General features: G+C 48.5%; 1 protein-coding gene across 1 annotated transcript in view; it reads right to left on the bottom strand.

Annotated features, from left to right (window-relative positions):
• Positions 1-546: 546 nt before the first annotated feature.
• The window catches only part of LOC144601512 (solute carrier family 35 member G1-like), a 34,359-nt gene continuing 12,590 nt past the window's right edge, over positions 547-22,315 (bottom strand). Inside the window, exons 2-3 of the mRNA XM_078413730.1 lie at positions 12,038-12,218; positions 547-4,399 (exon numbers count right to left, since the gene is read on the bottom strand). Coding sequence (XP_078269856.1) covers positions 3,640-4,399; positions 12,038-12,218 — 941 coding nt within the window. The 3' untranslated portion in view covers positions 547-3,639. The remainder of the gene's footprint in view (positions 4,400-12,037; positions 12,219-22,315) is intronic.

The following is a 22,315-nucleotide window of genomic DNA, read 5'->3' as shown; positions in this document are numbered from 1 at the left end:
TGTAGGCCCCGACAGCGTAGCCCCGGACAGTGTGGGCCCGGACAGTGTGGGCCCGGACAGCGTAGGCCCGGACAGCTTAGGCCCGGGCAGTGTGGGCCCGGACAGTGTAGGCCCGGACAGTGTGGGCCTGGACAGTGTAGGCCCGGACAGCATGGCGCCAGACAGCGTAGGACCGGACAGCGTGGGCCCGGACAGTGTAGGCCCGGAGGCCCATGCGCCGCCTAACGGAGGTTGCGTAGCAACCCGTCTCCCGGCCCGGGCGGCTGCCATTGGTGGAGCGGGAGTACGTGGCTGCTGGCTGGGTGAGGTCACGTGGGGCATGGGGCGTGGGGCAGTGACGTCACCTTGTCCCTTATTTGGGAGTGAGATAGTTGGCAACCCCTAGGCATCATTGTAAGCAATGTTGTCACACAACGACTTAGCTAATAGACATCAGTTCCACTCAGTGCTTCTTCAATCGAGACACTATTTGGTTATTTTGGAAGGACTATAACTCAAACAAAAACAGTGGCAGAAGTAATTTAATGCAACATATGCAGTTAGCTTGACAACTTTCTCACAACAAATTGGAAAAAGGCAAAAAGACCACACAATACCAGTGTCTATAAACACTTTGAAACTTTGTACAGTTGCACTGAACAAAGAATTATTCTGTTCCGTACCATTTAAACTGCAGTTATTTTGCTATGGAGGGATTAAAGTAACCAGCAACATTTTATAATCATATTTGCTTTTGTCACAATTCTAACCCTCCATTTACAATTTATTACAAAAAACTTCTTCCAGGATAGGTCAAACACTCTTTTACAATGTTAATCATACTTTAATAGGCAGGCCACAGCCCCTCTCTGATATTGCCCTTTCACCTCCTATTTGATAACAGATGATGAGTGTTTCTCGGCACTGGGCCTGTACTCGCTGGAGATTAGAATGAGGGGAGACCTCATTGAATCATACAGAATAGTGAAAGGCTTGGATAGAGTGGATGTGGAGAGGATGTTTCCACTAGTGAGAGAGTCTAGGACTAGCCTCAGAATTAAAGGACGTTCTTTCAGGAAGGAGATGACGAGGAATTTCTTCAGTCAGAGGGTGGTGAATCTGTGGAATTCTTTGCCACAGAAGGCTTTGGAGGCAAAGTCAGTGGATTTTTTTAAGGCGCAGATAGATTCTTGATTAGTACGGGTGATGGTGGTTTAGTTAGAGTGTGGGAGAAAACCGAAGATCTCAGTGAAAACCCACGCAGGTCATGGGGAGAACGTACAAACTCCGTACAGACAGCACCCGTAGTCGGGATGGAACCCGGGTCTCCGGCGCTGCATTCGCTGTAAGGCAGCAACTCTACCGCTGCACCACCCATGACTGCTCTGCGGTTACGGGGAGAAGGCAGGAGTTAGGAGGGAGAGATAGACCAATCAAGATTGAAGCGGACTTGATGGGCTGAATGGCCTAATTCTATTCCTATCACTTATGATCTATCTGATCTACCACAATGCCTGATGAAGTTTAGTACGCCATTCCTCGTAATCAATCATACACCCATTCTGGGCACTGATTGGAAACAGTGTGGAAGATCTCTGCATCTACACCATTGGTCATTGCTTTGGCAATTAGAATGTTGCCGGGTGATTATCCTTAACGAACAAGAAGACCTCTATTGTGCCAACTAAATGTACATCAAAAATATTACCATATTTTATCCTCAAGAAATCCAAAATCAAAATGTTACTTTCAAACGTTGAAATGAGAACATTCAAACATTTATCAAATATATTTGAATAAATACAATATAATTCATTGTTATTGCATAAATCACATACACGTCCTCTCTTGGTTGGGAGCACCAAGGTATGAACGACCTGCAACACACCAGTGTGCGTTTGGGAGAGGGCCGGGCTGGGTTTGCTGGTGGGCGTGGAGGTACTTCTGCTGGGTGAGAAGGGGGCGCGCCTGGGAGCGTCGACTGGACTCACCAAATTCTGTCAAAGAAGGAACTGCAGATGCTGGTTTGAACCGAAGATGGACACAAAAGAACTGGAATAACTCAGCGGGACAGACAGCATCTCTGGAGAGAAGGAATGGGTGACGTTTCGGGTCGAGCATTCGGATTAGGGTTAGGGTTGAAGAAGGGTCTCGACCTGAAACGTCACCCATTCCTTCTCTCCAGAGATGCTGCCTGGCCCACAGGGTTACTCCAGCTTTTAGTGACTGTCCCAAGTCATTGAGGTCAACCGGCGGCCCTCTCTCCAACGTCTCCTCCCACAACTGTCTCCGTGATCCACCCACTGCTTTTATTCATTTCCAACTTGCAAACCGTTGGGGTTGTGGACAGCTGACAGAATGGAACAGTGACGCAACCTGGGCAGGATCTGCATCTGAACAGAAAAAGGCTCAAGTGCAGTTTGAGAAACCAAGTAAAGAGTCGGTCGTAAAGCTATCATGCGCAGTAAGCATGTGAGTGGCCATTTTCAGCAGGCCTCAACTGGATACAAGGCATGCCACCGCACATAAATGGAGCACTGTCATAACCTTGGGATACTCCATAGTGCTTCATAGTAATTGAGTTACTTAAAGTCTAGTCTCTTACAGCAGAACGCCAAAAGGTCTGCAGTGCAGAAGTGAAAGGTAATTAATAAAGTAATTAATTTTTGATTTGTTGAGGAAAGGGTTGCCAACTGTCCTGTATTAGCCAGAACATCCCGTATTTTGTGCTAAATTGGTTTGGACCTTATCCCATTATAGGCCCGGACAGCGCTGTAGGCCCGGACACTGTAGGCCCGGACACCGTATGCCTGGACACTGTAGGCCCGGACACTGTACGCCCGGACACTGTATGACCGGACACCGTATGCCCGGACACCGTATGCCCGGACACCGCTGGCCCAGACACTGTAGCCCGGGGGCCCCTGTACTCCCGGACAGTGTAGGCCCGGGCCCGTCTAACGGAGGTTGCGTAGCAACCCGCATCCCAGCCCAGGCAGTCGCCATTGGTGGAGCGGGAGCACGTGGCCGCCGGCTGGGTGACGTCACCTTGTCCCTTATTTGGGAGTAAGGAAGTTGGCAACCCGAGATGAAGAACAAATGTTGACCTGCACACTATGAGAATTTAACTGGATATCTTTGGCGTCCTATAAAACCTTTTTGGGGTTTTTTATGTACCTGAGAGGTCAGTCAGGGTTCAGTTCATCGTCTCATTCACAAGGCACTCTCTCAATGCAGACTGTGTGCACAAGTCTCTGCAGAAAGGCTTGAGCCCATGGCTCGCTGATTCACAGAGAACCGAATCAAAAGCAAACCATGACTGGACTAACCAGAGATGCAGGACAGATCGGGCCTGAACTCTGAAGGCAAATGCAAATCATTTTCGAAACATAGTATGTAGTGCAAAAATCTCACACACACTTACACAACTTTATTGCAACTGGATTTCACATGTAAGAAGTCCAAATCATAACAAAATTCAAATATGCACCATTTAGATGATTGTTTTAATTGGTGCATTCTCCTGAGAAAATCTTGGTTTATCATTTTGAGTATTTAGTCAGTGTTCTGAAAAAAAAGGCCATTGAATAATAACTCGTTTCAAATTTTAGCCACGTTCCTGAGAAGATGCCTCTCATTTCCAAACAGAAAGGCCTTTGGTTAATTGGGATTTGTCTTTGGCTTTCTGGTGCTGGCGTACCACTTCTGAATAGCAACTCCACTGGTGCCAGAGACCACACATAGTGCCCCTCCTAAGCTCCACCAGGACGGAGTGAGATTTAGGAACAAGTATTGAAGTATAAAGGCCAGGACCACCTCTATTGTCTTCACCAGTGCCACAGGCGCGGCCTTCTCGATCTGCAAAGCTTTGGTGAGAAAGACCTGCCCTCCTATCCCCAGCAAGCTGATCAGGATCAGAAACGCTCGATCCATCCCACAGAAGGGCAGGTTCCACTCGTGGATGACCGACACCGCGCCCACGCTGAGGATCGTGCCCACGATGGAGTAGTACCAAATGGAGAGGAAATAGTGGACGGACTTCCCCATTTTGCGGATCACGACCAGGGTCATGGCTACGCAGATTGCACTTCCAAAAGCAGCAGCCGTCCCCTTAATGTGATTCTTGTAGTCGCCTTCAAGTCCAGTGACCGGTGCGCCAAACAGAAACCGCGGCCTGGCGATGAGAACGACCCCGACCATAGTAAAAACGAAGAGGATGGGATCCAGCAGGGTGCATTTCTCCTTCAGAAAGATCCATGCAAAGATGGAGACAAAGACCGGGTTAGTAAACATGATGACCGTGGCATCGGCCAAATGCATCTGTTGAATGGCGTAGAAGAGCAACATCATGCCCGTGGAACCCAGGAACCCTCGTAAGAAAATCAACACTCTCAGGCCCTTGGGTCCAAGAATGTCCACTCTGGGAACAAAACACATTGTTAAAGAATTAAAAACCTGATGCAGGCACGTGGGTCCCCGAGTGCATTTTCATATCCGTTTTCACTTTCTTAAGTTACATAGTTTCTGCGTTACTCAGGGCTAATTGTTTCCCGTTCATCTTCAGATGAAATCATAAAAAGCTTGGACGCACCCAAGGAAAAGATGAACTAATTTTTCAGCTTTAATGCCTGTGCTCCTGGTAGTGCCACCTCCAGCTGCGTTTGGTTTCAGACAAGATGTTCTCATCCAAATAAGCAGCCATTAAGTCCAAGCGTAATGTGAGCATACCATTCATACATGCAGAGGGGGTGAAACCACATTGAGCTCCAGTCTCATTCCCAAAATCCATTCATTCATACACGGTGTGTAGGAAGAAACTGTAGGCGCTGGTTTAAACCAAAGATTGACACAAAAACCTGGAGTAACTCAGCGGGTCAGACAGTATCTCTGAAGAAAAGGAATAGGTGACATTTCAGGGTGGATACTGGTTTCATGGAAGGAAGCAGAAGGTGATGGTGGAAGGTTGCTTCTCGGACTGGAGGCCTGTGACTAGTGGTGTGCCTCAGGGTTCGGTGCTGGGCCCGTTACTGTTTGTCATCTGCATCAATGATTTGGACGAGAACACACAGGGCAAGATTAGCAAGTTTGCTGATGATACAAAAGTGAGTTGTTTGGCAGACAGTGAGGATGGTTGTGAAAGATTGCAGCAGGATCTGGATCGATTGGCCAGGTGGGCTGAGGAATGGTTGATGGAATTTAATACAGAGAAGTGTGAGGTGTTGCATTCTGGGATGTCTAACAAGGGCAGGACCAACACAGTAAATGGTAGGCCTCTGGGTAGTGTAGAGCAGAGGGATCTAGGAGTACAGGTGCATGGTTCCTTGAAGGACGAGTCACAGGTAAATAAGGTGGTCATAAAGGCTTTTGGCACATTGGCCTTCATCAGAGTATTGAGTATAGAAGTTGGAAGGTCATGTTGCAATTGTATAAGACGTTGGTGAGACTGCATTTAGAATATCGTGTTCAGTTCTGGGCACCATGTTACAAGAAAGATATTGTCAAGCTTGAAAAGGTTCAGAGAAGATTTGCCAGGACTAGAGGGTGTGAGCTATAGGGAGAGGTTGAGTAGGCTGGGTCTCTATTCCTTGGAGTGCAGGAGGATGAAGGGAGATCTTATAAAGGTGTATAAAGTCATGAGACGAATAGATCGGGTAGATGCACAGAGTCTCTTGCCCAGAGTAGGGGAATCAAGGACCAGAGGACATAGGTTCTAGTTGAAGGGTAAAAGATTTAATAGGAATCAGAGGGGTACCTTTTTTCACAAAAGGGTGGTGGGTGTATGGAACAAGCTACCAGAGGAGGTAGTTGAGGCTGGGACTATCTGAATGTTTAAGAAACAGTTAGACAGGTACATGGGTAGACAGGTTTGGAGGGATATGGACCAAGCGCAGGCAAGTGGGACTAGTGTAGCTGGGACATTGTGGCCGATATGGGCAAGTTGGGTCAAAGGGCCTGTTTCCACACTGTATGGCTCTATGCTGTCTGACCTGCTAAGTTACTCCAGCTTTTTGTGTCATTCATACATTTTTGCAGACACATGAACAAATGTTCTCATATCCCAACTCGACACGTTTCAGAATTATTCAAAGTGGTTTGGCCATCTCAGTTCAAAGTTCTTTTCCCCTATTTCCCTGGGACAATACCCATTTCATAAACGTGCGAGGGGCAAAGTTTAAAGTGGATGTGTGAGGCAAGGGTTTGTACACAGAGGGTGGTGGGAGGCCGGATGCTGGGGGTGGTGGTAGAGACACGTATGATAGTGCTATTTCAAAGGCTTTTGGAAAGGCACATTGACATGCAAGGAATGGGGGGGGATATGGATATAGGAAACGAAGAGTTTGTCTTGGTGAAAGCACCTCATATTTCGCTTGGACAGCTTACAGCCCAGCGGTATGAACATTGACCTCCAACTTTAGATCGTTCCTCTGTCCCTCTCTTCCCCTTCCCAGTTCTCCCACTGTCTTCCTGTCTCCACTTATATCCAATCTTTGTCCCGCCCCCTCCCCTAACATCAGTCTGAAGAAGGGTCTCGACCCGAAACGTCACCCATTCCTTCTCTCCTGAGATGCTGCCTGACCTGCTGAGTTACTCCAGCATTTTGTGATACCTTCTCCTTGGAATTACGTTCATTACAGACATTGTGTGCTGAAGGACACAATGTTCCTATGATGTACAATTCTATTCACAAAATGCTGGAGTAACTCTGTACAATTCTATGGTCGATAAATAAGAAGTTAAAAATTGTAACAGGAGTAGGTTATTTCACACGTATATACACACACATACAAACACACACACAGACACACTAAACTTATTTTTTCTCTCTGGTTTATCATATTATTTACAGCACATGTGTCAAACTCATAGTGCTATTTAAAAGGCTTTTGGAAAGGCGCATTGACATGCAAGGAATGGAGGGGGGATATGGATATAGGAATATATCCGGCCCGACAACTCATTTTATGTGGCCCGCGGGAGCTTAATTGTCATTGGTCGAATATCTTTTAAGTTACAGACATTTTAAACTTTCAAACGTTCATTTCTAAACACATTTTCCAAGCGCTGTGTGTCTGACGGCCTCGTCACACGGCCTCTCCTCACTCGCACACACAAGATGGACGCCGTTAGTGGAGCCGCCCGCCCGCAATCACCGCCTCCCCTCCCCCCCCTCACTCCCCCCCCCCCCCCCCCCCACACCCGGGGGACACTGTCTCCCGAGCAGGAGGGCGATGGTCGGACTAATGGTCCTCATCCTTCCCTTCAACCCACGGGCCCGGCGTCCTCGAGTCTCCCCTCCCGCCCGGGCCCAGCACCGTTACCGCACACAGGCCGCAGCGCAGCGCAGCGCAGCGGGCAGCTTCTCCTCCTCCTCCTCCTCCTTCAGCGGCCGCTTCCACCGATGGCGGCGTCGACGAGGGCCGCTGCCCCCGATGGCGGCCTCCTCACGCTCCGCCATCTTGTGCGGCGCCTCCCGCCGCGCCCCTCTCCTCTCCCCCCCCTCCCCACTCACCCAGACCCGCGGCCGCCCGCCTCGAGTAGTCCCACCTCCGCCGCCCGACTCCAGTAGTCCGGGGCTCCCTCCTCCTCCTCCCTGCACGCTCGGTAAGTGCCTTTCACCGCCAACGGCTCCACGGAGGGGAGTGGACGAGGGGGCCGAGTGGGTGGAGGGAAGGGTGGGAGGGGGGAGGGGGACAGCAGGGGTGGTGGTTGGGGGAAGAGAGTGGGGGTCAGGGAAGAGTGGGGGGAAGGAAAGGGAGGGAAATGGTAGGGGGGAGAAGGGTGGGGGAAGTGGGAGAAGGTGGGTGGGGGGAGAAGGGTGGGGGGAGAAGGGTGGGGAAGTGGGAGAAGGGTGGGGAAGTGGGAGAAGGTGGGTGGGGGAAGGGGGAGAAGGTGGGTGGGGGAAGGGGGAGAAGGTGGGTGGGGGAAGGGGGAGAAGGTGGGTGGGGGAAGGGGGAGAAGGTGGGTGGGGGAAGGGGGAGAAGGTGGGTGGGGGGAGAAGGGTGGGGAAGGGGGAGAAGGTGGGTGGGGGAAGGGGGAGAAGGTGGGTGGGGAGAAGGTGGGTGGGGGGAAGGGGGAGAAGGTGGGTGGGGGGAAGGGGGAGAAGGTGGGTGGGGGGAGAAGGTGGGTGGGGGGAAGGGGGAGAAGGTGGGTGGGGGGAAGGGGGAGAAGGTGGGTGGGGGGAAGGGGGAGAAGGTGGGTGGGGGGAGAAGGTGGGTGGGGAAGGGGGGGAGTGAGAGTGAAAGGGGAGGAGGGGGTGGGGAGAAGGAAGGGGGAGAAGGTGGGTGGGGGAGGGGAGGGAGTGAAAGGGGGTGGGGAGGGTGTGAGGGAGGAGGGGGAGGAGAGAGGGGGTGGTGGTGGGGGGAAGAAAGTAGGAGTGGGGGGGAAGGGGGACAGGGGGTGGGGAAGAGGGGACAGTGGGGGTGGGGGCAGTGAGAATGGGGGTGGGGTGAGTGTGGAGGGGAGGGTGGGGGGAGGAGGAGTGGGGGAGAGAGAGACGGGCTGGGGGAGGAGAGAGTGGTGGAAAGGGGGGGAATGGGGGGTGGAGGAGAGTGCGGGTGGGAGGGAGAGTGGGACTGGGGAAGAGGGCAGTGTGGGGTGGAGGGAACAGGGGGTGGGGAGGAGGAGGAGGACGGTGGTGGGAAGGGGACAGCAGGGGTGGGGGGAGGAGGGGTTGTGGGGGGGTTGAAAGAGTGGGGGTGGGGGAGAAGGACAGTGGGGGTCAGGGAAGATGGGAGAGTGGGGGGTAGGGAGGGGAGGGATAAGGGGGATTGAGTAGGGGGTTGAGGGTGCTACACCAATACAGGAGAGGCTTTGGGTTCAGGGCTCCTCGGTCACACCCTCTCCCCTTCCCTGTACCGCCTTTAATTGCGCTCCCCCTCCCCTGGAGGAGCACGGCACCACAGTGAAGGAGAAAGAAGATGGTCACTGGCAGGAGGTGTCAGAGGCTCCCTCTCCCCTTTCCCCTCCTCACCCTCCCCTCCTCTCTCCCCCCCCCCCCCCCCCCCCATTGAGATTCATTTAATTTTTTTAATGGACAATTTATTTTAAAGAAAAATCGCGATTTCCCCAGGTCGCAATGGAAACCCTACGAGGAACGGGCCCAATTTGTCAATGTGCTTACATATATTTTTACATTTATGTTAATGCATGTACAATATTTGTACATTCCAATAAATAATAATCAAATGCAGAGACGGTTATTTAACAATATGTTAAGGATTAGTTACATTTATACAGTCTTACAGTTACAACCGGCACTTTGAGGGCAACCATAATGCCCGGGGTGAAAATGAGTTTGACACCCCTGATTTACAGTGCACTATGTTTACATGTTCTGTTGTGCTGCACCAAGTAAGAATGTCATTGTTCTATCTGGGTCACATGACAATAAAACACTCTTGACTTTTTTATTGCCATTGAATGGTAGTTTATTCTCCCAATCATCTTCAGCAACCTTTGGTCCCACATCATTTTATAATCTCAACCAATGAAATTATTAATTGAACGATTGTTCCCTGATTTCTGTAGTTATGATTGCACTACTTCTTAGAAACAATAAAACATAGACAATAGGTGCAGGAGGAGGCCATTTGACCCTTCGAGCCAACACTGCCATTCATTATGATCATGGCTGATCATCCACAATCAGTAACCCGTGCCTGCCTTCTCCCCATATCCCTTGATTCCACTAGCCCCGAGAGCTCTATCTAACTCTAGTTTTAATTGATCCCGTAAATTGGCTTCCACTGCCTTCTGGGGCAGAGAATTCCACAAATTCACAACTCTCTGGGTGAAAAAGTTTCTTCTCACCTCAGTTTTAAATGGCCTCCCCTTTATTCTTAGACTGTGGCCCCTGGTTCTGAACTCCCCCAAACACTCAAATTGCATGGGTGCTCCGGTTCATCCACATCCTCTCCAGTACATCCACATCTTTCCTAGTGTGGTGACCAAACTACACCAAATACTCTCGCCATGGCTTACGCAAACTCTTATAAAGTTGTGCCTGACTTCCACGCTCTCATATTCCATGCCCCTGCGCAAGATAACCACTGTTTGCGCAGTAATCAACCAGAACCAGAATTAAGGTAAGCATTGAAAATGTCCAGGATACCCACAAAATGCTGGAGTAAATCAGCGGGTCAGGCAGCATCTCAGGAGAGAAGGAATGGGTGACGTTTCGGGTGTTCCTCCAATTTCCGGTGGGCCTCACTATGGCACTGGAGGAGGCCCATGACAGAAAGGTCAGACTGGGAACGTGAGGGGGAGTTGAAGTGCTCGGCCACCGGGAGATCAGTTTGGCCAATGCAGACCGAGCGCAGGTGTTGAGCGAAGCAATCGCCGAGCCTGCGCTTGGTTTCGCCGATGTAAATAAGTTGACATCTGGAGCAGCGGATGCAATAGATGAGGTTGGAGGAGGTGCAGGTGAACCTCTGTCTCATCTGGAAAGACTGTTTGGGTCCTTGGATGGAGTTGAGGGGGGAGGTAAAGGGACAGGTGTTGCATCTCCTGCGGTTGCAGGGGAAAGTGCCCGGGGATGGGGTTGTTTGGGTAGGAAGGGACAAGTGGACCAGGGAGTTACGGAGGGAACGGTCTCTGCGGAACGCAGAAAGGGGAGGGGATGGGAAGATGTGGCCAGTGGTGGGGTCCCGTTGTAGGTGACGGAAATGTTGGCGGATGATATGTTGGATCCGCTGGCTGGTGGGGTGGAAGGTGAGAACGAGGGGGATTCTGTCCTTGTTACGAGTGGGGGGAGGGGGAGCAAGAGCGGAGCTGCGGGATGTAGAAGAGACCCTAGTGAGAGCCTCATCTATAATGGAAGAGGGGAAGCACCGTTTCCTGAAGAACGAGGACATCTCTGACGCCCTAGTGTGAAACACCTCATCCCGGGCGCAGATCCGGCGTAGACGGAGGAATTGGGAATAGGGGATAGACTTTTTGCAGGAGACCGGGTGGGAAGAAGTGTAGTCCAGATAGCTGTGCGAGTCAGTGGGTTTATAGTAGATGTCAGTCACTAGTCTGTGTCCTGTGATGGAAATGGTGAGGTCCAGAAACGGGAGGGAGATGTCGGAGATAGTCCAGGTATATTTAAGGGAAGGATGGAAATTGGAAGTGAAGTGTATGAAGTCAGTGAGTTCTGCATGGGTGCAAGCCGATCAATAGTTCCCTAGCCCAAGATTAACCTTCTCCCTATCAACAACATAAATCTTGTCTTCCTCATACACTGTTGTTTTTGTATCCCTGTAATATTCCTACACATTTACAAATTAAAGGTGGCGCAGCGGTAGAGCTACTGCCTTACAGCACTAGAGACCCGGGTTCCATCCTGACTACGGGTGCTGTCTGTACAGAGTTTGTACGTTCTCCCCGTGACCTGCGTGGGTTTTCTCCGGGATCTTCGGTTTCCTCCCACACTCCAAAGACGTACATGTTTGTAGGTTAATTGGCTTGGTGTAATTGTAAAATAATTGTCCCAAGTGGGTGTAGGATAGTGCTAATGTGCGGGGATCGCTGGTCGATGTGAACACGTTGTGCCGAAGGGCCTGTTTCCGTGCTGTATCTCTAAACTAAACTAAAAAAAGTAAATATCACCTGATGGGCTACAGAATACACTCAGAAATATAGTGGAATCCCCATCATGTCTTAACTCTGGGTACATGAGTGCTGTTTAGTTTAGTTATTTTAGTTTAGTTATTTTAGTTTAGTTTAGAGATACAGTGTGGAAACAGACCCTTCGGCCCACCGGGTCCGCGCTGACCAGCGATCCCTGCACATTAACACTATCCTACACCCACTAGGGACAATTTTTACATTTACCAAGCCAATTAACCTACACACCTCGATGTCTTTGGAGTGTGGGAGGAAACCGAAGATCTCGGAGAAAACCCACGCGGGTCAAGGGGAGAACGTACAAACTCCGTACAGACAGCACCCGTATTCGGGATGGAACCCGGGTTATCCGACGCTGCATTCGCTGTAAGGCAGCAACTCTACCGCTGCACCACCGTGCGGCAATTTCAAGCACAGTGCAGGCACTACAATATACATATTTCATACTTACTCTTTGTAGATAATAATCGGGAATGTAAATAACCACTGAAATAAACATCGAATCCCACTGATTTCCAGGGAATGGATTCCTTCAATTTTCTTCACCAAAAGGGAAAGGACGGCAAAGAATAAACAGGAGAGCAAAGCGTAACATAATCCAAGGCCTACCCATTTAGGCTTCTTCTCCGCCACTGCAAAACAAGAAAACTGCAGTTACCAAAACAATTTAGCAATGCAGGAACAAAGAATTAACAGTGCAGGAAAATTAATTGCAACTGATTTATATTTACTTCATCATACAACTCAACTTCAGCAGCATAATCATTGGGCAGAATAAAAAGTAATACTTTGGAGAGGGTCCAGAGGAGGTCTCCAAGAATGATCCCAGGAATGAGTTGACATATGATGAGCATATGATGACAGCACTGGGCCTGTACTCGTTGGAGTTTAGCAGAATGAGGGGGGACCTCATTGAAACATACAGAATAGTGAAAGGACTGGATAGAGTGGATGTGGAGAGGGTGTTTCCTCTAGTGGGAGAGTCTAGGACTAAAGATCATAACCTCAGAATTAAAGGATGTTCCTTTAGGAAGGAGATGAGAAGGAATTTCTTTCGTCAGAGGGTGGTGAATCTGAGGAATTCTTTGCCACAGAAGGCTGTGGAGGCCAAGCAAATGGATATTTTTAAGGGAGAGATGGACAGATTCTTGATTAGTACCGGTCTCAGGGGTTATGGGGAGAAGGCAGGAGAATGGGGTTAAGAGGGAGAGATATATCAGCCATGATTGAATCGCAGAGTAGACTTGATGGGCCGAATGGCCTAATTATGTTCCAAGGCAAAATTAAGCCAAAATGAATATACTCGGGGGTTGCACTGATATGTAAACATGAAGAAGGGTCTCAAACCGAAACGTCACCCATTCCTTCTCTTCAGAGATGCTGCCTGCCCCGCTGAGTTACTCCAGCTTTTTGTGTCTATCTTTTGAGTAAACATTCTGACCCGAGTATGGTTGGCGGTGGCACTGAACAGGTTAAGATTATGAAGCCACATGTTTTATAGCCACGTATGAAATCATAATAAGTCAAGTGCATTTTGCTGCTACTTTATTTAATTGCTTTAAATTTCAAAGGCACTTGGTTTATCATAGCCCTTAAGATCAACCCAATAACAATGCCCGCTGAACAGTAGATTTTTTAAATAGATTGACTTGAAGTACAAAAGGGAGTGCTAAAAGTTAGCTTTCAAACGCACAAATTTAATGAAATTAGAAATCCTTTCAATAGTGTGTCTATTGAACTTGTTGACAGCGTGCAGTTGGATTTTGGCTGCACAATACAGTGGGCAGCTTTGTCCGACTATTGTTTCCAGCACAGAGCATGCAAAGTGGTAAATGTGGCAAACAGGATCATGGATTGTTAGGAGCATGGAATAGAACATTCGTGCGGCACAGCGGTAGAGTTGCTGCCTTACAGCTGCTGCCTTACAGCGCCGGAGACCCCGGTTCCATCCCGACTACGGGCATTATCTGTGCGGAGTTTGTACGTTCTCCCCGTGACCTGCCTAGGTTTTCTCCGAGATCTTCGGTTTCCTCCTACACTCCAAAGATGTACAGGTTTGTAGGTTAAGTGGCTTGGTATAAGTGTAAATTGTCCCTAGTGTGTGTGCGGGATAGTGTTAATGTGCAGGGATCGCTGGTCGGTGCGGACTCGATGGGCCGAAGGGCCTGTTTCCACGCTGCACCGCTAAACTAAACTAAGAACAAGCTCAATGATGTAACTTCAGTTACTTTTAGGAACTGTTAAAAGGCAAAGCAAGGGAGAGAAGGAAATTTGGAAGCGCATTTCTCAATTTGATATTGCAAAGCACTTTAGTGAGCTTTTGAACAGTATAGTTTAGAAATCCTACAGGCCTTTTTTATATAGGGCGATCCAAAGCACTAAAAGGAATTTTGGATACTTGCTTTCAACTAGTTGATTGAATGAATACTTGGCGCATAGAGTCATGGAGTCATAGAGTGATACAGTGTGGAAACAGGCCCTTCTGCCCAACTTGCCCACACTGGTCAACATGTCCCAGCCACACTTGGTCCATATCCCTCCAAACCTGTCCTATCAATGTCCCTGCCTAACTGTTTTTTAAACATTGGGATAATCCCTGTCTCAAATACCTCCTCTGGCAGCTTGTTCCATAGACCTACCACCCTTTGTGTGGAAAAAGTTACCCCTCAGATTCCTGTTCATTCTTTTCCCCTTCACCTTAAAGCTATGTCCTCTGGTCCTCGATTCACCTAATCTGGGCAAGGGACTGACACAAAGTTATTCAATTCCTCTGCCATTTCTTTATATCCCATTATCACTTCTCCTGCATCATTCTCCAGTGGTCCAACGTCCACTCTTGCCTCTTTCTTGCTCTTTATCTAACTGAAGAAACTCTTGCTATCCTCTTTTATATTATTGGCTCGCTTACCTTCGTATTTCATCTTTTCTCCCCATATTGTCTTTTTAGCTACCCTCTGTTGTTCTTTAAAAGCTTCCCAATCCTCTGGCTTCCCACTAAACTTTGCTTTGTTAAACACTTTCTCTTTTAGTTTTACACTGTCCTCAACTTTTCTTGTCAGCCACGGAAATCAAGATGCAATGTCCTTTCTCCCACAGGGAGGGGAAATCAAGAACTAGAGGGCAGAGGTTTAAGGAGAGAGAGGAAAGATTTAACAGGAGCCCAAGGGAAACCCTTTTCACACAGAGGATGGTGTTTACATGGAACGAGCTGCCACAGGAAGTAGTTGAGCCAGGTACAATAATTATATCAAAAATATTTATTTCCACAAAACTAAAACTTTATTCAGCATTAAAATATATACAAAACAATAACAGCAACACCTCTTCTTACATTCTCAGTGTCTATAAATTAAATTGTATCATACTCAATATCATATCATATCATCATATATATACAGCCGGAAACAGGCCTTTTCGGCCCACCAAGTCCGTGCCGCCCAGCGATCCCCGTACATTAACACTATCCTACACCCACTAGGGACAATTTTTACATTTACCCAGCCAATTAACCTACATACCTGTACGTCTTTGGAGTGTGGGAGGAAACCGAAGATCTCGGAGAAAACCCACGCAGGTCACGGGGAGAACGTACAAACTCCTTACAGTGCAGCACCCGTAGTCAGGATCGAACCTGAGTCTCCGGCGCTGCATTCGCTGTAAAGCAGCAACTCTACCACTGCGCTACCGTGCCGCAGTGTTTGCACATAGTCGATAGTCGCTGGTGCAAGGACTGGATAAGCTAGATTCAGGAAAAATGTTCCCAATGTTGGGGGAGTCCAGGACATGGGGCCACAGTCTAAGAATAAAGGGGAGGCCATTTAAAACTGAGGTGAGAAGAAACCTTTTCACCCAGAGAGTTGTGAATGTGTGGAATTCTCTGCCACAGAAGTCAGTGGAGGCCAAATCACTGGATAAATTTCAAAGAGAGTTAGATAGAGCTCTAGGGTCTAGCGGAATCAAGGGATATGGGGAGAAGGCAGGCACGGGTTACTGATTGTGGAAGATCAGCCATGATCATATTGAATGGTGGTGCCGGCTCAAAGGGCCAAATGGCCTCCTCCTGCATCTATTGTCTATGTTTCTATGATGCTTCCCACTTTCGGGGCACCACAGGAAAGTCAAGAGAGTTGAATTGTCATATGAAGAGACGGTAGAAGGGTCTCGACCCAAACCGTCACCCATTCCTTCTCTCCAGAGATGCTGCCTGTCCCACTGAGTTACCCCAGGATTTTGTGTCATATGGTCATAAGTGACAGGAATAGAATTAGGCCATTCGGCCCATCAAGTCTACTCCGCCATTCAATCATGGCTGATCAAACTCTCCCTCCTAACCCCATTCTCCTGCCTTCTCCCCGTAACCCCTGACACCCATACTAATCAAGAATATATCAATCCCTGGCTTATGTCCATCTTTGAATTGTCATGTGAACCACTTAGAGAGCAATGAAAGTTTTATTTGCTGCAGTTTTACAAGCACAAGCCTTTACAGGCCCGGGCGGTCACAGTGGCGCAGCGGTAGAGTTGCTGCCTCACAGCGGTAGAGTTGCTGCCTTACAGCGAATGCAGCGCCGGAGACCCAGGTTCCATCCCGACTGCGGGTGCTGTCTATTCGGAGTTTGTACGTTCTCCCCGTGACCTGCGTGGGTTTTCTCCGAGATCTTCGGTTTCCTCCCACACTCCAAAGTCGTACAGGTTTGTAGGTTCATTGGCTTGGTGTATGTGTAAATTGTCCCTAGTGGGTGTAGGATAATGTTATTGTGCGGGGATCGCTGGTCGGCACGGACCCGGTGGGCCGAAAGGGCCTGTTTCCGCACTGTATCTCTAAAAACTAAACACAAGGAAGAATGTCTGTTCATCAGGTGTTGGAGCTGGGGTAACAGTTGTCCTCACTGCACCGCAGACAATCCAAAAGGCCAATTGCGGAGACTTGCTCATTTTGGGAGATCCAGAACACCAGGATGGAAAATGGCTGATCGCCAGACAGGCAGCAGTTAGTTCCGGAGAGCTCTACTCACTCCTACCCACCCCACCAAATCAGCATCTTGCTCTTTAAACAGTACAGGTGCTCCTCAACTTACAATGGGGTTACGTTCCGATAAAACCATCGCAAACTGAAAATATTGTGCGTTGAAATGCATTTAAATACACCTGATCACGTGGCCGAAAGCGAACTGCGGGTCCCGGCCTTTGCCCAGCGTTTGCACCATTGTAAAGCCGTAGTGTCGTACATTGAAGCATCGTTAGACGGGGAACATCTGTACCTACCTATAGACAATAGACATATAGACAAAGACTGGAGCGACCAGGCTTGTATACACTGGAATTTAGAAGGATGAGAGGGGATCTTATCGAAACATATAAGATTATTAAGGGGTTGGACACGTTAGAGGCAGGAAACATGTTCCCAATGTTGGAGAAGTCCAGAACCAAGGGCCACAGTTTAAGAATAAGGGGTAGGCCATTTAAAACGGAGATGAGGAAAAACCTTTTCAGTCAGAGTTGTAAATCTGTGGAATTCTCTGCCTCAGAAGGCAATGGAGGCCAATTCTCTGAATGCATTCAAAAGAGAGCTAGATAGAGCTCTTAAGGATAGCGGAGTCAGGGGGTATGGGGAGAAGGCAGGAACGGGTTACTGATTGTGAATGATCAGCCATGATCACATTGAATGGTGGTGCTGGCTCGAAGGGCCGAATGGTCTACTCCTGCACCTATTGTCCATTGTCTAATAGACAATAGGTGCAGGAGTAGGCCATTCAGCCCTTCGAGCCAGCACCGCCATTCAATGTGATCATGGCTGATCCTTCTTGTGACACTTACGGTGGAGCGGTTTCCCTGGGGAATGCAAACGCAGCCAATCCCAAAGCACTGCGGGTACCTCCGCTTTTCAGGGAAGGAGGAGAAGGAGCAAGGCATCAAGCCATAGGGATTTATGTCAGGCGAGCAATCAGAGATTACTATTGCAAATGTTATTCCAGGATTTGTGGAAGGCCATCCTTGCTATTGAGGGAGTGCAGCGTAGGTTCATAAGGTTAATCCCCGGGATGGCGGGACTGACATAGGATGAAAGAAAGGGTCGACTGGGCTTATATTCACTGGAATTTAGAAGGATGAGAGGGAATCTTATAGAAACATATAAAATTCTTAAGGGATTGGTCAGGCTAGATGCAGGAAAAATGTTCCCAAAGTTGGGAGAGTCCAGAACCAAGGGTTACAGTGTAAGAATAAGGGGGAGGCCATTCAGGACTGAGATGAGGAAAAACATTTTCACCTAGAGAGTTGTGAATTTGTGGAATTCTCTGCAATCGAGGCCGATTCACTGGATGTTTTCAAGAGAGAGCTAGATAGAGCTCTTAGGGCTAAAGGAATCAAGGGATATGGGGAGAAAGCAGGAACGGGGTCCTGATTTTGGATGATCAGCCATGATCATATTGAAATATAGAAACATAGAAAATAGGAGCAGGAGGAGGCCATTTGGCCCTTCAAGCCATTCATTGTGATCATGGCTGATCATCCACCATCAGTAACCCATGCCTGCCTTCTCCCCATATCCCTTGATTCCATTAGCCCCTAGAGCTTTATCTAACTCTCTTTTAAATTCATCCAGTGAATTGGCCTCCACTGCCTTCTGGGACAGAGAATTCCACAAATTCACAACTCTGGGTGAAAAGGTTTCTTCAGTTTTAAATGGCCTCCACCTTATTCTTGGACTTTGGCCCCTGGTTCTGAACATTTTTCCTGCATCTAGCTTGTCCAGCCCTTTTATAATTTTATGCGTCTCTATAAGATCTCTATAAGATCCCCTCTCATCCTTCTAAACTCTAGTGAATACAAGCCCAGTCTTTCCAATCTTTCCTCATATGACAGTCCCTCCATCCCAGGGATTAACCTGGTGAGCCTACGCTGCACTGCCTCAAGGACGTCCTTCCTCAAGGTGGCACAGCGGTAGAGTTGCTGCCTTACAGCGCCGGAGACTCAGGTTCGATCCTGACTACGGGTGCTGTACTGTACGGAGTTTGTACGTTCTCCCCGTGACCTGCATGGGTTTTCTCCGAGATCTTCGGTTTCCTCCCACACTCCAAAGACGTACAGGTTTGTAGGTTAATTGGCTGGGAAAATGTTAAACAAATTGTCCCTAGTGTGTGTAGGATAGTGTTAATGTGCAGGGATCGCTGGGCGGCACGGACCCAGTGGGCCGAACGGCCTGTTTCTGCGCTGTATCTCTAAATAAAATAAATTAAAAAAATTAGGAGACCTAAACTGCACACAACACTCCAGATATTGAAGGGCCAAATGCCTACTCTTGCAACTATTTTCGATGTTTCTAGGATGGTTTATTGCCTCCCTAGAACCAGGGTCGAGGATATCATTGAGCAGCCACAGCGATTAAAATGAGGGCAGCTGTTGTGGTCTATATCAATACTAATGACATTGATATATTAAAAAGAAAGCCTTGCATGGATTGGCTGTCCCCAGCTCAGTCTGCCAGTCGCTTCTCCTGGCCAGAGTCACCATGCAGTTTACACCCAGTAATTTGGACACTATTTTAGTCACACGACAACTCCAAGAAAAGTGCAGAGAAAAAAAACATCACCACATTTAGAACATTGTGTTCCGTTCTGGGCACCATGTTATGGGAAAGATTATTGTCAAGCTTGAAAGGGTTCAGAAAAGAATTACGGCGATGTTGCCAGGACTAGAGGGTGTGAGCTACAGGGAGAGGTTGAGTAGGCTGGGTCTCTATTCCATGGAGCGCAGAGGTGTACAAAATCATGAGAGGAATAGATCGGGTAGACGCACAGAGTCTTTTACCCAGAGTAGGGGAATCGAGGACCAGAGGACATAGGTTCAAGGTGAAGGGGAAAAGATTTAATAGGAAACCGAGGGGTACGTTTTTCTACACAGAGGGTGGTGGGTGTATGGAACAAGCTGCCAGAGGAGGTAGTTGAGGCTGGGACTATCCCATCGTTTAAGAAATAGTTGGACAGGATAGGACATGTTTGGAGGGATATGGGCCAAACGCGGGCAGGTGGGGCTAGTGTAGCTGGAACATGTTGGCCGGTGTGGGCAAGTTGGGTGGAAAGGCCTGTTTCCACACTGTATGACTCTATGAAGGGCCTGTTTCCACACTGTATCACTCTATGACTCTATGAAGGGCCTGTTTCCACACTGTATCACTCTATGACTCTATGAAGGGCCTGTTTCCACACTGTATCACTCTATGACTCTATGAAGGGCCTGTTTCCACACTGTATCACTCTATGACTCTATGAAGGGCCTGTTTCCACACTGTATCACTCTATGACGGGCCTGTTTCCACACTGTATCACTCTATGACTCTATGAAGGGCCTGTTTCCACACTGTATCACTCTATGACTCTATGAAGGGCCTGTTTCCACACTGTATCACTCTATGACTCTATGAAGGGCCTGTTTCCACACTGTATCACTCTGTGACTCTATGAAGGGCCTGTTTCCACACCGTATCACTCTATGACTCTGTGACTCTATGACCTTGCATCGTCTTCCTTGAATTTCCAAAAGCCTCCGCCATCTTCTTGTGAGCCAGGGAGGTCTGTGGAGAGTTTGTTCAAGTGTGGCTCTGTGTGCTGCACAATAATAGACAACCTGTGATTTTACCCAGAAGGTCCACGGACCCAATCCCAATGCACAACAGTGTCAAGGAAGGCTGCATTAATCACCCCCAACACTTCTGTCTAATGTGCAGGAAAGAACCGCAGATGCTGGTTTAAATCAAAGGTACACGCAAAATGCTGGAGTAACTCAGCGGGTCAGGCAGCATCTCGGGAGAGAAGGAATGGGTGACGTTTCGGGTCGAGACCCTTCTTCAGACTGATGTCGGGGGAGGGGGGCGGGACAAAGATAATTTGTAGTCGGAGACAGAAAGACTAGTGGGAGAACTGGGAAGGGGGAGGGGATAGAGAGGAGAAGCAGGGACTATCTGAAGTTAGAGAAATCAATGTTCATACCGCTGGGGTGTAAACTACCCAAGCAAAATATGAGGTGCTGTTCCTCCAATTTGCGCTGGACCTCACTCTGACAATGGAGGAGGCCCAGAACAGAAAGGTCAGATTGAGAATGGGAGGGGGAGTTGAAGTGCTGAGCCACCGGGAGATCAGGTTGGTTAAGACAGACTGAGCGGAGGTGTTGAATGAAACGATCGCTGAGCTTGCATTTGGTCTCGCCGATGTAGAGAAGTTGACACCTGGAACAGCGGATACAATAGATGAGGTTGGAGGAGGTGCAGGTGAACCTCTGTCTCACCTGGAGAGACTGATTGGGTCCTTGGATGGAATCGAGGGGGGAGGTTAAGGGACAGGTGTTGCATCTCCAGCGGTTGCAGGGGAAAGTTCCTGGAGAGGGGGTGGTTTGGATGGGAAGGGATGAGTGGACCAGAGAGTTTCAGAGGGAATGGTCGTTGCGGAAAGCAGAAAGAGGTGGAGATGGGGAGATGTGGCCAGTAGTGGGATCACGTTGGATGTGGCAGAAATGTTGGAGGATTATATTCTGTCTAATATTGCACCCAACTCCAACAAGCCCCTAATGGAGAGGAACTAATGTACAAGTGAATTTCAACTTCCAGCACTCTCACTCCACAACCATTCCAGGTTGGGTCAGCCCAACCTCAGTCAGGAGTTTACTCATGTGTAAACTCACAGGCCGACGTCCAAGTCATTATTAACACATTCACTGACGCATTTGAGAGAATGGGCCTTAAACAAAACATCCACTGGACAAAAACGTCTGCTCCCAACATCTTCCCAGTGTGCAAGACCATTCCTCAATACAAAAATTCACCACGAGTTTGTGAATCACTTTCCACATCATCTCAAGAGCCAGCTGTCTCTCACCAAAGGAAAGAATTAGTCATCGGGATTGTCCCCAGAACTTAAGGAAATGAAATGTTGGTAGAACAGGGAAGTGTCTGTGAAAACTGGAAGATGTAAAGTAGAATCATAACATGCTTGGTCAGAATATATTTAAAAAGAATGTTCCATCGGGACACAGCGGTAGAGTTGCTGCCTTACAGTGCTTGCAGCGCCCGGAGACCCGGGTTCCATCCCAACTACGGGTGCTGTCTGTACGGAGTTTGTACGTTCTCCCCGTGACCTGCGTGGGTTTTCTCCAAGATCTTCAGTTTCCTCCCACACTCCAAAGGCGTACAGGTTTTTAGGTTGATTGGCTTGGTCTAAAAATGTAAAATTGTCCCTAGTGTGTGTAGGATAGTGTTAATGTGCGGGATCGCTGGTCGGCGCGGGCCGAAGCGCTTGCTTCCGTGCTGTAGCTCGAAGCTAAACTAAATGATCAATGACAAGGAAGTTGTTGATTAAGTTGGAAATCCAGCCTTACTGCATATGTCTTTCAATATTTTTCTATTAGATGCACAGAATCCTTTACCCAGAGTAGGGGAATCGAGGACCAGAGGACATAGGTTTAAGGTGAAGGGGAAAAGATTTAATAGGAATCTGAGGGTAACTTTTTCACATAAAGGGTGGTGGGTGTATGGAACAAGCTGCCAGAGGAGGTAGTTGAGGCGGGGACTATCCTAACATTTAAGAAACAGTAAGACAGGTACATGGATAGGATAGGACAGGTTTGGAGGGATATGGACCATGCTCAGGCAGGTGGGACTTGTGTAGCTGGGATATGTTAGCCAGTGTGGACAAGTTGGGTCGAAGGGCCTGTTTCTACCCTGTGTCACTCTATTAAT

Source organism: Rhinoraja longicauda, chromosome 16 (genome assembly GCF_053455715.1).
Source record: "Rhinoraja longicauda isolate Sanriku21f chromosome 16, sRhiLon1.1, whole genome shotgun sequence".
NCBI classification, from domain to species: domain Eukaryota; kingdom Metazoa; phylum Chordata; class Chondrichthyes; order Rajiformes; family Arhynchobatidae; genus Rhinoraja; species Rhinoraja longicauda.
The sequence above is the reverse complement of the archived record's forward strand: the minus strand, read 5'-3'. Positions and strand labels throughout refer to the sequence as shown.